General features: G+C 36.9%; 1 protein-coding gene across 3 annotated transcripts in view; it reads right to left on the bottom strand.

Moving 5' to 3' along the window:
- Nucleotides 1–749: 749 nt before the first annotated feature.
- f13a1a.2 (coagulation factor XIII, A1 polypeptide a, tandem duplicate 2) overlaps nucleotides 750–15,705 on the bottom strand; it is a 55,854-nt gene continuing 40,898 nt past the window's right edge. For 2 of the 3 annotated variants that reach the window (XM_087309028.1, XM_087309029.1), the window contains 11 exons: nucleotides 14,540–14,658; nucleotides 12,555–12,662; nucleotides 12,304–12,481; nucleotides 10,410–10,548; nucleotides 10,130–10,233; nucleotides 9,961–10,049; nucleotides 9,723–9,876; nucleotides 6,572–6,850; nucleotides 6,330–6,490; nucleotides 4,865–5,001; nucleotides 750–2,644 (listed from right to left, as the gene is read on the bottom strand). In XM_087309028.1, the coding sequence (XP_087165154.1) occupies nucleotides 2,464–2,644; nucleotides 4,865–5,001; nucleotides 6,330–6,490; nucleotides 6,572–6,850; nucleotides 9,723–9,876; nucleotides 9,961–10,049; nucleotides 10,130–10,233; nucleotides 10,410–10,548; nucleotides 12,304–12,481; nucleotides 12,555–12,662; nucleotides 14,540–14,658 (1,649 nt within the window). In that variant the 3' untranslated portion in view covers nucleotides 750–2,463. Of the gene's footprint in view, nucleotides 2,645–4,864; nucleotides 5,002–6,329; nucleotides 6,491–6,571; nucleotides 6,851–9,722; nucleotides 9,877–9,960; nucleotides 10,050–10,129; nucleotides 10,234–10,409; nucleotides 10,549–12,303; nucleotides 12,482–12,554; nucleotides 12,663–14,539; nucleotides 14,707–15,705 lie in introns of all 3 variants that reach the window. The other variant, XM_087309027.1, reaches the window with a different exon arrangement.

Genomic DNA, 15,705 nt, shown 5'->3' with positions numbered 1-15,705 from the left:
TATGTTCAGTTCAGTTTGTAAAGTAATATTTTCTGTCTTTTTGTAGCGATATTATATGAGAGACTTGCTTTGGTTACCAAATAAAGTGAATCTATTTGGATTTACATTTTAAACATTAAATAACAGTTAAAATATATATATTTATTTTACATATTAATGTTTTAGTTATGATACTCCCAAAATAATTTCGCAGAAATCTGCAGATTTTTACCAAAAATCTCAGGAGAATTATTAAAAAAACTTCCGCAGAAGTGGCCCTAGTCATCAGCTAAATTGAGAGTGATGTTGAATAAACCCACAAGAGGGCGCACAGAGTTAGTGGAATTTTATATTTGACTAGAAAATGCCCAGCCAGTGTTAATGATTGTCATTATTCATATTTCTTAACTTTTATTGGATATGAAATATTAATTAAAAAAAAAAATCTGAACAAATCTGCAAACAGCACCCACAAAAGCCTGTACAAGTGTGTGTGCATGTGTATGTGCTCAACCCTGTTCCTGGAGATCTACCTTTTTAGCTACAACCCTGATCAAACACACCTGACCAATTAATCAGGACAGGAACAGCACTTGATAATTACAGTCAGGTGTGGTTGATATGGGCTGCAACTGAAATCTGCATGAAGGTAGGTCTTGTTATGAGCAATGTTTGTTCTTTAATATCGTTGGTATTACTATAATAAATATGAGGTGGTCGTGTTCAGATGGAAATTTACAATATAAATAAACTCCAGTCATCAGAAAAGCTGTAATTCTTAACTTTATTGTTATTTTTCATTATTAAATGTACTCCATGGCATTAAAGCAGAGAAAATCAGATGTTATGAATGCAGTACAGATTCCTCTCAATAAGAGAATATATCAATACATAGAATAGAGATCACAACACATTTCAGAATACATGCCATTCATTTATACTTCTCAAATTTTTAGGCTGATTAAAGGGGATTTCTCAGCCAAAGAATTCTCATTGTAAAGTTCTTGTACTTTCTTATGGAACAACAACAACAACAACAAAACAGTTTTTCTAAATCATTTTTAATATTTTGTGTTTGGTCACAGACAGTGTTGCCAGGGTTTTGGATTTCCCACACTACTGATCTTTTGAAAATGCAGTTATGGGAAATAATTAGAAGTTGCATGTCTAATTATTTATTTACATTAGCGTGACACAGGTGGCGAAAATGTTTCTTTCTTGCAAATACAGATTGAAGACTGAATATGGACATTGCGCCCAGCATGGATACCTGGCAACCCAACAACCTCTGAGTAAAATGATGGAGCATCACATATTAAATCAACAGAACATCAGTTACTCCCACATCTGAGAAAGGTAGGCTTAGAAGTGTTGTTTGGTGTTTGAAAAGTCTGTCAGTAACATGTACACTGTATTCAGATATGGAAAACATTTCCCTTTGTGGGAATTTAGCCATTGACTCTAGGTGGACAAGAGAAAAATGGCTTTGCAGCTAGTAGATATAATAATTAAATAGGATTTCAGTATGTTGGCTTTGTTAAGTCAATATCATAATATTTGTTTTAGAAGATTCAAATGAAATTTGGGTGTTTAACTGGTTATAGTAAAAAATTAATTTTAAAAAGTGTCAAAATGATCATTAGTCACTCATTCACTTGGGTATACATTTGGTCAGTTCAGTTTAGAGACAACTTTAATTTAAACTTAGTTCATTAAAATCCCAGGGGTTGCTGACTTCATTTTTTGCAGCAGGTTTTCAGTAGCCTTTCAGATGTTTTTTTTTTTTTGACAACCCTCATCACAGAAGAAAGTCAGTCAAACTGGCTTTCAACATCGTTTCAGTAAATACATTCATCCATTCATTTTCTTTTCGGCTTAGTCCCTTTATTAATTAGGGTGAACATGCAAAGTCCACACAGAAACGCCCAGCCAAGGCTCAAACCAGTGACCTTCTTGCTGTGCGGCGATCGTGCTACCCACTGCGCCACTGCGTCGCCCGTTTTAGTAAACTAATATTTGTATTTCTTTAGGGAGCTCAGGAGGAATTTGTTCTGAATTAAATGTAATATTTGAACATTTGATTAATTTTTATTTTAATTTAATCAATGCATACGGGTGATGCAAAGTACTGGAACTGCAAACTCAGCAATTTTTATTTAATGAACTGAATTGAATCGTTCCCTGCGTCACTAAATCTTTTTTTCAGTGCTACAAACTCCAGCTGGGGCAGGTTTTGAGTTGTCATTGTGTTTGATTTATTTTTTTCCTCAGATCTGGCAACCTAAATCACAGAAGAAAGTCAGTCAAATTGGCTTTAAGCAGCATAAGATTCAACATCATTTCAGAAAATGATTGCTTATGTTTATTTAGGGTGCTCAGGGGGATTTTGTTCTGAATGAGATTTGAACATTTGGTTTGATTTCGAAAAAATGCATACAAGTGAAGCAAAGTAATTGCCCTGCAAACTCTGCAGCTGTTCTGTTTTCATGACCTGAATCTAATCGTTCCCTGTGTCACCAACTCTTTTTTCAGTACTTCAAACTCCAGCTGATTGGTGACCTGTCTCAGCGCAGAGCAGTCCAGACAGGCCATCAGCACCTTCTTTCCATGAGCTCGAGGGACCATCGACACTGTGTAGTTCACTGACGCTCCAGGTAAAATCTGGCTGCAAAAACACAACATATATGAAGAATTTAATTAAAATGTTATAATGTCAAGCATACACAGATGTAAATCACATAAAGGTATGTATGCTATAATGTACAGTTAACGTCAGAATTATTATTGTTGATAATCTTTTTTAAATATTTCCCAAATTATGTATAACAGATATATGATATTTTTTACAGTATTTCCTATAATATTTTTTCTTCTGAAAAAAAGTCTTATTTGTTTTATTTTGGCTAGAATAAAAGCAGTTTTTAATTTTTAAACACAATTGTATGGTCAATATTATTAGCCCCCTTAAGCTATATATTTTTTGATTGTCTACAGAACAAACCATCGTTATACAATGAGTTGCCTAATTACCCTCACTTAACTAATTAAACTCTAAATATCACTTTAAGCTGAATACTACTTCAACTGTACATCTAGCCAGTTCTCACAGAACAAATCCCGACAGCTTTATCACACTGTAAACAATTGTATTGACAAAAAGTCAAGACAACGAATAATTTTATGTTGCTTTCACTTAGTTTAATCAACTCTCTACTTAATTTTTTAAGTTACACAAAGTTTAGCATAATATTTTCAGTCAGTTTGATTATTTCTACTAAAACATTTAAGGCCACAATATATTTTTTTACAGTGCAGCTGCTGTGTGTATATTGTATTATTCTGCGAAAACAACCAACTGGATGTACATTATCCTGCTTATTACATGACTACTTGCCACAGATCTAAACAATTAGATACAAAATAGACACAAAATACTGCTCTGAGCTGTAATTGCTAGCTCTTTAACTGGTCACACTTTACAATAGTTCATTAGTTAATGTTAATTAATGCATTTACTAACATGAACAAACAATGAACAATACATCTACTATGTATTTGTTAACGTTAGTTAATGAAAATACAGTAGTTCAATGTTAGTTCATGTTAACTCATGGTGCATTAACTAATGTTAACAAGCATGTACTTAGATTTTAATAATGCATTAGTAAATGTTCAATTATGATTAATAAATGCTGTACGTGTGTTGTTCATGATTAGTTCATGTTAGTAAACGCATTAACTAATGAACCTTATTGTAAAGTGTTACCCTTTAATTAAACACAAAGCTTGCATGATGTAATGCCTAACTGTTTGGTCACATTATGTGACTGAATAATAACAATTAATTAATTTAGTCTATGAATTCTGCAAGCTTTGTTTAATATAAGAGCTTGTCAATTATTGGTCAAATCAATGTTTTGTGGCAAGTAGCTGTCTAATAAGAGGGATAATGTACATCCAGCTGGTTGTTATGTCAGATTATTACTATTAGTGAACTGAACTTCGAGTTACCAGCCCTTACAAGAACAAGAACTTCTATGTGAAGCTGCTTTGACACAATCTACATTGTAGATGCGCTATGGACATAAACATGAATTGAATTATTACACAACTGTCTAGAATACTTGATTCTGATTGGTCAGTCGGGACATTCCAAGGTATGTTATTCTGAGATAACAACCGCTGAATCTAATAAGACAGGCTTGTGCGGATGCAAAGACAAACAAATCATCCAGGATGTACTTTATCCTGCTTATTACATGGCTTACTTGTCACAAAAGATAACAATTAGACACAAAGCATTGTTCACAGCCTTAGTGTATTATTAATTCTTTGCCAGAAATGAAAGCGGCTGAGTGGAGCTGGGCAATTGTGCAATATTCAGTTACAAGACGGCGCCAAACAGTCAAAAGACAAAGCTGACAGAACCTAAACAGGTTGAATGGAGCTGACACTAACCTATTTATCAAAATATAATAATACAAAAACACAAGCAGATATACATGAATGTGTATGTTTTTTAAGTATATGTATGTGAAGGTATTCACTGACTGTCAAGGTGATTGAAAGTTCCTGGGTGAGCCTGTGTTAATTAGCGGTTGTTATCAGGGAATAACATACCTCTTCTGTTGTGACTGACCAGAATCAAGTATCTTGGACTACTACCGTCTCGACTTTTTCCCTTACATAAAGCTTTTCAGTCTTATACAACAGCTGCTGATTAACCTGCTTTATTCTGTCTATTCTTGATGTACATTATCCCTTAAACAAACATGTCGAATACTTTTTATGTCTGAGCATGCTTATAGGTGTGTAGTGGAATAATGAATTTGACAATTGCTTATTAACTGGCACTTTCGACAAGTGTGGTAAATATGACGTTTACCTGTAGTGCTTCACTTTGGTCTGTATCAGACCAGGTCCATCAAGGCGAAGCTCAACCTTTAGCAGGGGGAAATTATAGGGATTGGTGAATTCCACACTGACCAAGAGATCACTGCCAACCCGGGGAGATCCAGACATCTGTAGATTAATTATAATGTAGAGCACCAACACATGTTAATGCATTCACATTGCACGTTGTATTGTTGAATGGGTAAGACTGGAAAACCTTTGCTAAAATAAGAACTAATAATCAATATGTACTCTCTATTATATTAGATTAGTTAGCCAAAAGTTCGGCACAGATTTTTTTTTTATTGAACCTTAATGAGTTTTTCGGTGACAAAGCATGTGGGTTACAATAAATGCAGCATTGATGTTGACAGTTCATGTACAATAAAACTAAGTTGCATGTTTAGCATCTGGTAGTATTGTGTAAATGCATCATAACACATAATAGTTACAGTACATTTACATATTGATTATGAATTGATTAATTAAATCTGCATTTAACAGACGCAGAGATGCCATTTTTTTCAAAGTACAGCCAAGAAACTTGAATGCCCCTGAATATTTAGCATTTATTTTTCAAAGTTATTATTGTGTTCTGTGAAATTTGTGTCAGTATTAAAGGGATTGTAAAGTCAAAAGTGAAAATTTGCTCACTATTTAAACTCCCTCAAGTGGTTGCAAACCTTTATGTGTTTCTTTTTTCTGTTGAACGCCAAACAAGATATTTTGAAGAAAGCTGGAAATTATTGATTTCATCAGTCAATGTTACAGGTTTCCAACTTTCTTTAAATTTTCTTTGTGTGTGTTAAAAGGAAGAAAGAAATTCAACTGGTTGGAAACAAGTAAATGATGACGTAATTGACCATTTTGGAGGACTTATCTCTTTACGCGTTACACAAAACTTACTTTTAAGTTATTTTTTATCAGCCAAAAAACCATATATGATATTTTCATTAATTACAGTATCATTTTTAAAGTCATAAAAGTCTTGCAATGGGGCGTCACGGTGGCGCAGTGGGTAGCACAATCACCTCACGGCAAAAAGTTTGCTGGTTCAAGCCTGGGTGGGGTCAGTTGGCATTTCTGTGTGGAGTTTGCATGTTGCATGCCGTAGGTTTCCTCCAGGTGCTCCGGTTTTCCCCACAGTCCAAACACATGCTGTACAGGTGAATTGGGTTGACCAAATTGGTGTACGTGTGTGAATGAGTGTGTATGAATGTTTCCCAGTGATGGGTTGCAGCAGGAAGGGCATCCGCTGTGTAAAACATGTGCTGGATAAGTTGCCAGTTAATTCCCCTGTGGTGAACCCTGATTAATTAAGAGACTAACCCAAAAAAAAAATGTATGAATGAAAGAAGTCTTGCAATAACTCCCCGGTAATGCTTTGTTTTTTGTTGTTGTTTTGCAATCAGTATTTCAATAAGTGCCCTACAAAGGGTTAAGAAGGATATATTTACCTTTATTGTGAGTTCGGGAAGTTGGAGATTGATAACTCTCATAGTGGTGAGGGGTGTTTCAGTTTCCTCAACAATGCCGTACACGACAAACAGCAGGTTGGCCTGTTCCACCAGGTGTGGTGTGTAATCCACAGCTTTGATGTCTATTGTCACAGGTTCAGCTGTAAAGATATGATGATCCATTAGCTAATAATGTTGTTAAGTTTTGTGCAGTGTTACTGAACCAGTTGTGTCTGACTCACTTTTTGAAGCTTGCACGGATGCCTTTTTGTTTTCAAGCTTAAAATCTGAGCCGGTGATGCCCGTGTAGAACACCACACAGCCAGTGACAGTGGCAATGACGGTGCAGGCTTTGCTGGACTTGTTCTTAATATTCATTGTTAGTCTGAAGTCGTCACCTATTTTGATGGTGTTAGTCTGGATCTGGATTTCCACACCTGCTTCAGGGAGTGTCAGATATTTCCTGCTAGGAACGCCACGTCGCTCTGCCATCTGCATAACCTGACGTTCCTTGAGACTTGCTAGAGTCAGGAGAGTTGTAGGTTAAAGATTTAGATTTTCCATTACATCAGTCAAACCTATGTTGTTCAATCTACATGTTGCAATCTAGGTGTGGTTCAAATCAACGTTTACAGCATGGGAGGCAGGTATACTAACATCTACCTGCTGTAACCGCTCATGTTGCCTTGCACTGCTCTAGGTGGGATTCAAATCAATGTTCATGGCATGGAAGGCAGGTAGACTGACATCCGGGTGACTGCACCAGTGTAACCCCCTCCCATTTGTACACCAACCAGGATTTTCCATAACATCAATTAAATCACTTTAAAGATGTTATAACTCTTCCAGTTTCCCATCACTGCTCTACGTGGGGTTTAAAACAACAGGTAGGAATGCTAACACGGTATGCTAAAATCACCATTTTTGCACCCTGCTTAACCTCTCATCTGGGTCACGGCACCAGTTTCCATAACATCAACCAGACTGCTATTGTTAAGTGTATATGTACATGTTCTCTCCAGTTACTTAGTAATGCTCTAAGTGGGTTCAAATCAACCTTTATGGCATAAGAGGGGAGGTATGCTAACAATGTGGCTAAATGTATATCTCTGCAGCTAAGAGGTTAGGTTTATTCATACCATCCTTGTACTCTGCTTAATCTTCCACCCGGGTCACGGCACCAGTTTAACACCTACCATTTCTACACTCACCAGACTAATTCAAATTCTTCCATAACATCAATCAGTCTACCTTTGTTAAGTGTATATGTACATGTTGTAACCCTTACAGTTACCTAGTACTGCCCTAACTGGGTTTAAACCAACATTCATGGCATAAGAGGGGAGGTATGCTAACAATGTTGCTAAAATCCATCTCTAGGGCTCAGGGGAGTTCGGTTTATCTGCACCATTCTTGCACCTAGTTTAGCCTCCCATTGGGCTCACAGCACTAATTTAACACCCACCATTTGTACACCCACCAGAATAGGCAGAATTTTTCATAACATCAATCAGACTTCTATTATTAAGAGTATATGAACATGTTGTAACCCCTACAGTGTATTAGGACTGCTCTAAGTTGGTTCAAACCAACATGTATGGCATGAGAGGGGAAGTATGCTAACAATGTTGCTAAAATATATCTCTGGAGCTCAGTGGATTTCTGTTTATTTACACCATTCTTGCACAATGCTAGGCCTCCCATCTGGGTCACAGCACCAGTTTAGCTCCTTCCCTTTTTAAACCCACCAGACTTGGCAGAATTTTCCATAACATTAATCAGAACACTTTTGTTAAGTGTATTTGTACATGTTGTAACCTATACAGTTTCCTAACAAAGCTCTAGGTAAATTCCAATCACAGTTTATTGGAAGGAGGGCAGTAAAGTTAACATTACCTGTACCACTGTAGCCCCCTCTATCTATGCAGTAATTTGACCTAGCATGTCCATCATCGGTTGTACATCTTGAGCCTAAAGGAGTGAAGTTCACCCAACCACTCTTACTAGCTGGACTCCATCACACTCACCCCACTAAACCTCAATTCCATCTGGGTCACGGCACCAACATAACCCTATCAGGTTCACTGACACTATATCTACTGTCTACTTTAGCATTATTTTCTTGTCTACCACTTGAATCCTTGGGCATGATGTTTACTTATACAACTATTATATTCTGGCCTCTGTTACCACTAGATATTTGGTATTCATATAAATATATATATATATATATATATATATATATATATATATATATATATATATATATATATATATATACATATATATATATATATATATATATATATATATATATATATATATATATATATATATATATATATACATATACATATATATATATATATATATATATATATATATATATATATATATATATATATAATATTGTCTATCCTCTATTGACCTTATTCTAAAATGCGGAAGTGCGCCTGTTTTCGCGATTGTCTTAGAACTTCCGTTTCAGTCGCCTATGGGAGAAATGACAAGGATTAATAAACGGCAAAAACGGTCAAACTACTTGCTTTGCAAACAAATGTTTGCATGACTATACAGACCAAGTAGAATAATATAACAAGGAAATATCAGTTTGCAACATCAAACAGCGAAACGAGCAGTTTTTAATGTCTAAAAATGAATGGAAGTGAATGAGACCGGAAGTCTCGTGCCAAAAAGATTCAAATGGCAGCGCCCACTCGTCTGCAGAGAATAAGGTCAATAAGGTATCCCAAGGTAGGGTTATTAAAACCAATTGTATTTTTAATGTGTGACATTCCAATCTAGAACTACAAAGTCAAACTACCCTAGATGGATTAATATTCAGGACTTTTGAGATGACTAAATGGGGTTGTCTATTAAAACAGCCAAATTAGAAAACCAAAGTTCTTGGTTTGTCAAGCATGTCAATATAAATAAGTGAAAGGCCTTTTCTGTTCACTAACTAGTCACAAATGCACTAATAAATTGTAGCTCCCACAAGGCAACTCTTAAAAGGTTATGATTCCTCAAGAAAGCCCTGCAAGTCACTATTACTCCTTGTTCCATAGAGTATCAATCAAGTCAAAGACAGATCTTGTAAAAAAAAAAAAACATTGCTTCAATAATATCTGCTCTCTTAATCTAATGTCACATTGCTTTTTTTTTTATCCTGTAGACCAGGGGTGTCCAAACTCAGTCCTGGAGGGCCAATTTTAGTGTCATATTTTAGCTCCAACCCCAATTAAACACACCTGAATCAGCTAATCAAGCTCTTTCTAGATATAGTAGAAACTTCCAGGCAGGTGTGTAACAGGTTGGAGCTAAACTATGCAGGGCACCAGGCCCTCCAGGACCACGTTTGGACACCCCAGCTGTAGACTGAATGAAATTTACCTTCTGAATATTTATAGCTAGAAGTGATGTCCATATAGTCGTTACTGTCATGCTTTTTGGTCACAAGCTGCTTTCCCACGTACGAAGTGTCCACATGGATAATCTTTGTTTTTCCATACTTATTAGACTTATGGTAAATCACATCACTGTTCAGCTGAGGAGAGAAAGAGTTATGTCCATGCACGTAGATATGAACTTGTAAATTAAGGTCAAAACATTAGCCATGTTTTCTTCTTACCTCTGCAAAGACGAACCTTGCATCAAATGGATAGCTGAGCTCTCCCTCTTTGATTGCATTGACAGACGTCGGGCCACATCTGAAAAGACCTGAATCAAAGAAGGAGAATATCTTAGATAGACCTTAAGATATGCTTATGAAATGGCAAATGTCATGGCAGGGATGATACCATCACTGGTCTCCTGAGGGGTGCAGTCGACCACCTGCCAGCCAGAATATTGATCAGGCAGATCAAGCCTCTTCATGAACACCTCATTCCAGCAATGGTAGTTCCTATAAAAACAAAGTATTGCAACGTAACTGTATTGCCAACCAACCTTTCAGTCACATTAGGATTGGAGTATCTCAAGTCAACTGTTACAACACCTGAGACATCTTTAGATGGAAGTTTTATGTTAAATAATGCATTTATTGTCTATTTTCAGACAATCTTGTTTGGAAAATCTTACCAGACTGAATCTCTTGTTCGGCTTTTGTCCATTCTCCCGTCCTCATCAAGCACAATGTCTGTCTTCAGGTTGCCTGTGTTGTCATGAGCAGAGCAGTAGTTGGTGACCACCCGTCCAGGGATCCCAAGGCAGCGCACAACTGGAAGAGACATTGGAAGAAATGAGGTAAAACGTGCTGTTAAATGGGGTATAAGCACACAGATTTTTAAGTAAAGTTTAATTTTAAACTAATTTTCATAATCATAATATCCCATCTTAACACAATCCTTTAACTAATATCTTTACTTTAAAGTAGATGTTTTTAAAACACAATGTGATACACAGCAAAATCCTCAGAGTAAAATTAACATCTCCCTCTGCTCCCACTCCTACAAAGAGTTAAAACTACACTGGAGCAGAGTTAAAGTGCTGAGTGAACAGAAAATAATGAACTCCTGCTTTTAGACGCTCTCCACACTTGGGATTTTGCTCTGGGGAATAGGACATTAAAACTATTGAATTATTAATATCTATTAATACTTGTATTAATTATAACTAATTATTGCAATATTTGTGATAATTGTATTTAACTATTTATTTCTTTTTTTAAATATTCTTTAAATGATGTTTAACAGAGCAAGGAAATTTTCACAGTATGTCTGATAATATTTTTTCTTCTGGAGAAACTCTTATTTGTTTTATTTCGGCTAGAATAAAAGCAGTTTTTATTTTTTTTAAACACCATTTAAGTTCAAAATTAATAGCCCCTTTAAGCTATTAACTTTTCGATAGTCTACAGATCAAACCATCGTTATACAATAACTTGCCTAATTACCCTAACCTGCCTAGTTAACCTAATTACCCTAGTTAAGCCTTTAAATCTCACTTTAAGCTGTATAGAAGTGTCTTGAAGAATATCTTGTCTAATATTATGTGCTGTCAGCATGGCAAAAAAAAATAATAAATCCGTTATCAGGGATGAGTTATTAAAACAATCATGATTAGAAATGTGTTGAAAAACTCTTCGCTCCGTTAAACAGAAATTGGGGGGGAAAATAAACAGGGGAGCTAATAATTCTGACTTCAACTCTATATAAAAATTATCTTATTGACACACACTAGTTTAATCTTTAATCACTTTAAGACAAATGGATTAGTTCCTTGTGTTTTCATCTTCATTAAATTTTATTTTTTTAAATGATATAATTTTCTGGGGGTTCATATCAAATGGTTTTCCAATTTTAAATATAATAAATGTGTTTATAAATATGAATTGATCTTTTGTAAGGAGTTGCTTTGAGTTAGAAAGCCAAATGTTCTCCTCCTTCTCAAATTTTACATTGAATGGTTCTTACAACATATTTGCCCATTGGAACTATAGTTGCCGCATATTCAAATACAATTTTCTTGAAAGAAATCCAAAACCTGGAGAAAAAAAAATGCTAAACATGTTCATACAGGACACTATTAACAAGGCTACATACATTCAATCAAGGGTGTCCAAACTCGGTCCTGCCAGTTTAGCTCCAACTTCCTTCAATACACCTCACTGGAAGTGTATACCTAAGCACTTGATTAGCTGGTTCAGGTGTGTTTCATTGGGGTTGGAACTAAAATATGCAGGACACCGGCCCTCTGGGACTGAGTTTGGACACCCCGGCATTGAATGATTAAACTCAAATGGCTTAACTGATTGTACTTTGATGACATTACAACATCAATGCTGTGAAAGGAACCTTATAATATTGAAAATAGTCACATAAAACTTTCACCGGAAGTTTATCATTGCCTGAAAACACCTTCTGTGCATATACACCATTGCCTCAGACCAGAAGTCTTTACTTCTTAATGCTTTACATTAGCATTAAGAAAAGTTTCTCGAATGGATGGTCTAATGCATGTTTGCAATACTCACAAGTGTTGAGTGTGCCTGCAAACACCCAGCACTGAGCAAAACACACAGGCACACAGCCTTCACTGGCATATTTGAGCAGGATTTCAGGACTTCCAGTCCAGGCGGTGGGTGCTGTGCCACTGGAGTAATCACCACTCCAGCTACCAACTAGGACACCATTATCCCCTTGGGAATTCATCTGAAAAAATACCACCAAAAGAAGTAAATAAAAAAGAATCATCCATAATTTGATTGCTGTTATCAAATCATACCAGAGCTGATGCTTGCCGAACTACTTCAGTGGCATTTCCACGGAACAACAGCGGTACATTCCCAGCATCCATTACTGTGAGACATGCGTCCAGAACCCCCTCTTCAAACTACATGAAGCCACACAAAAGGTTTATTACAGAGGGGGATAAATCTTGCTGTGATTATAATATTAGGTGAGCTCAGTGGTCTCAAATTCAACTCCTGGAGGGCCACCGCTCCGCAGAGTTGAGCTCCAACTCAAGCCTGCTTAATATTCAATTCAGTTCAGCTTTATTTGTATCGCGCTTTTACATTGTAGATTGTGTCGAAGCAGCTTCTCATAAATGGTCATAGTAACTGGATCAGGGTAGTTCAGTTTTTAGTGTTTAAGTTCAGTTCAGTTTAGCTCAGTTCAGTGTGGTTTGAAATCATTACTGAGAGTCCAAACACTGAAGAGCAAATTCATCGATGTGTAGCTTTTCAGATCCTGAAGCATGCAAGCCAGAGGCGACAGCGGAGAGGGAAAAAAACTTCACCAATAGGAGAGTGAAGAAAAAAAAAGTAATATAGTCCATAGTAGTCTTAAACACCTTGTTTAATTGGATCAGATCTGTTTAATTAATGTTGGAGCAAAACTATGTAGAGCTGCGGCCCCTCAGAAATCGAGTTTGAGATCTATGGCTTAGCTTAATCACATCAGTAACCGCAAATCAAGGTCTTAAGTAACCCCAGAAACTGCAAATCAAGGTTTAAGTTAGTACCCCATACAGTGTCCAAACTCCGTCCTGGAGAGATTAGCCCCAACTTGCCTCAACCTTTCAGGACGTTTCTAGTGTGCCTATTAAATTGTTTCTCAATCCTGATCCCCAAATCCCACATCTGGATTTCTCTCTACCTTTTGAAATGTGTTGGGAATGTGGGATAATATACATTCATAATTAAATACAGTATAAACTGGTGTAAAAAGCAACTTCTATTATTTTGCTAGAGAACATGCTGACATCAACAACCTAACCTTGACAGCACCCTATCTTTTGATTCTTACATCAATAACATCACCTGGTCTGCTTACTTACACCCACAACATTAACCGTCTCCGCCCTTCTCTTACCCCTCATGCCACTGCTGTTCTCGTTCATAGCCTTGCCACGTCTCGTTTAGATTACTGCAACTCTCTTCTCTTTGGTCTCACTCAAAAATCTCTCCGTAAGCTCCAGAACTCAGCTGCCCGTATCATCACCAGAACCCCTTCTTCATCACATCACCCCTGTCCTGCAGCAGCTTCACTGGTTACCTGTTCATTTTCGAATTGACTTTAAAATCTTGATGTTAACATTCAAAGCCATCCACAATCTCGCCCCTCCATATTTGTCTGCCCTCATCCACATTTCTGTTCCTTCTCGCACTCTGCGATCTTCCTCCCTCCACTTGTCTGTTCCCTCTTCTCGTCTTTCTACTATAGGCAACAGAGCATTTGGAACTCACTACCACCTGCCATCAGAAACATTGACTCCCTCACACTATTTAAATCAAGACTCAAAACCCACTTATTTAAGATGGCTTTTAATACTTAATTTAATCTGCACTATTATTGTGTATATTTTAATATTTCTCTTGTTGTTTTATTGCTCTTGTTGATTGTACGGTGTCTTTGAGTTGCTAGAAAGGCTCCTTTAAATAAAATGTATTATTATTATTATTTAAATCATTCTGGACCAACAGTGAATTCATGCTGGAGTTTTCTTTCAAAGTACGCTGAACATAGGATACAAAACAAAATCTGCCTTCCAAAGAAGTTTCTTATTGCATTTTGCCTTTAAGGGAGCTTGATGACTTGGTAGCCATTATCAGTCTGCCTGCTGAGAAACCCCCCAAGAAACTTTCACTCTGCAAAAAAAATGTACCCTCCAAGAACAGATCTAGACATCCCTGGTTTAAGGTATAATATAGGACAAAAAATCTAATCATGTCAGAGATGGAGAAACTTCTGCAAAACAATGCCAACCTGGCCAAAGTTCCATGAGCGTGTGGTGATGTTGTTGTGTACTCCATTGTAGATGGTCCCCACTTCATTCATCACATACTCCTGCCTGTCTTCCTCTTTATCCATGTACACCTCATCCTCTGCGTAGCAACATATAGTTGTCATTATATCTAGTAAGATAGTGACCTCTAAGAAATCAAAGATTATGATCTAATATTAGTGGGTTAGTTCAACCAAAAATGAAACCTCTGTTGTTTATTGATCGCCCTCATGCCGTTCCAATCTTTTGTTCATCTTCAGATCGCAAATGAAGATATTTCAGATGAAATCCAAGAGCTCTCTCATCCTTTATATACACTACCTGACAAAAGTCTTGTCGTCGTTCCCAGTTGTAAGAGCAACAAATAATAACTTCTAGTTCGCTCGTTTGGAAAAGCGTAAAAAGGTCGACTTTCCTACAAATCATCTGTTGAACTGCAAAAGACCTACTGGAACCTGCATGGAGCCAAGATTCTCATAGAAATCGGTCAAGTTTGGTGAAGGAAAAATCATGGTTTGGGGTTACATTCAGTATGGGGAGAGATCTGCAGAGTGGATGATCAACATCAACAGCCTGAGGTATCAAGACATTTGTGCTGCCCATTACATTACAAACCACAGGAGAGGGACAATTCTCCAGCAGGATAGCGCTCCTTCTCATACTTCAGCCTCCACATCAAAGCTCCTGAAAGCAAAGAAGGTCAAGCTGCTCCAGGATTGGCCAGCCCAGTCACCAGACATGAACATTACTGAGCATGTCTGGGGTAATATGAAAGAGGAGGCATTAAAGATGAACACAAAGAGCCTTGATGAACTCTGAGAGTCCTGCAGGAACGCTTCCTTCGCCATTCCAGATGACTTTATTAATCAGTGATGTGAGTCAGAGATGTACGGATGCAGTCCTCCAAGCTCATGATGGAGTCAGACACAATATTCATTCTGTCTCCACTGCAGCAGGACTTTATATTCTATACTGGACATTATTTCTGTTCAGTGACGAGACTTTTGTCTAAGCAGAGTCAGACCTTACTGTCCTAATGGAATCATTCAAAATCAAGACATGATCAGATTTTACCTTGGTCAAATAAGCGTAATCTAGAGGCCTTTGCCTTTCATATAAGCCACTTCTGATACCAAATGATCAACTA

Source organism: Danio rerio, chromosome 24, assembly GCF_052040795.2.
Source record: "Danio rerio strain M-AB ecotype USA chromosome 24, GRCz13ab, whole genome shotgun sequence".
In the NCBI taxonomy this organism is placed as follows: domain Eukaryota; kingdom Metazoa; phylum Chordata; class Actinopteri; order Cypriniformes; family Danionidae; genus Danio; species Danio rerio.
The sequence above is the reverse complement of the archived record's forward strand: the minus strand, read 5'-3'. Positions and strand labels throughout refer to the sequence as shown.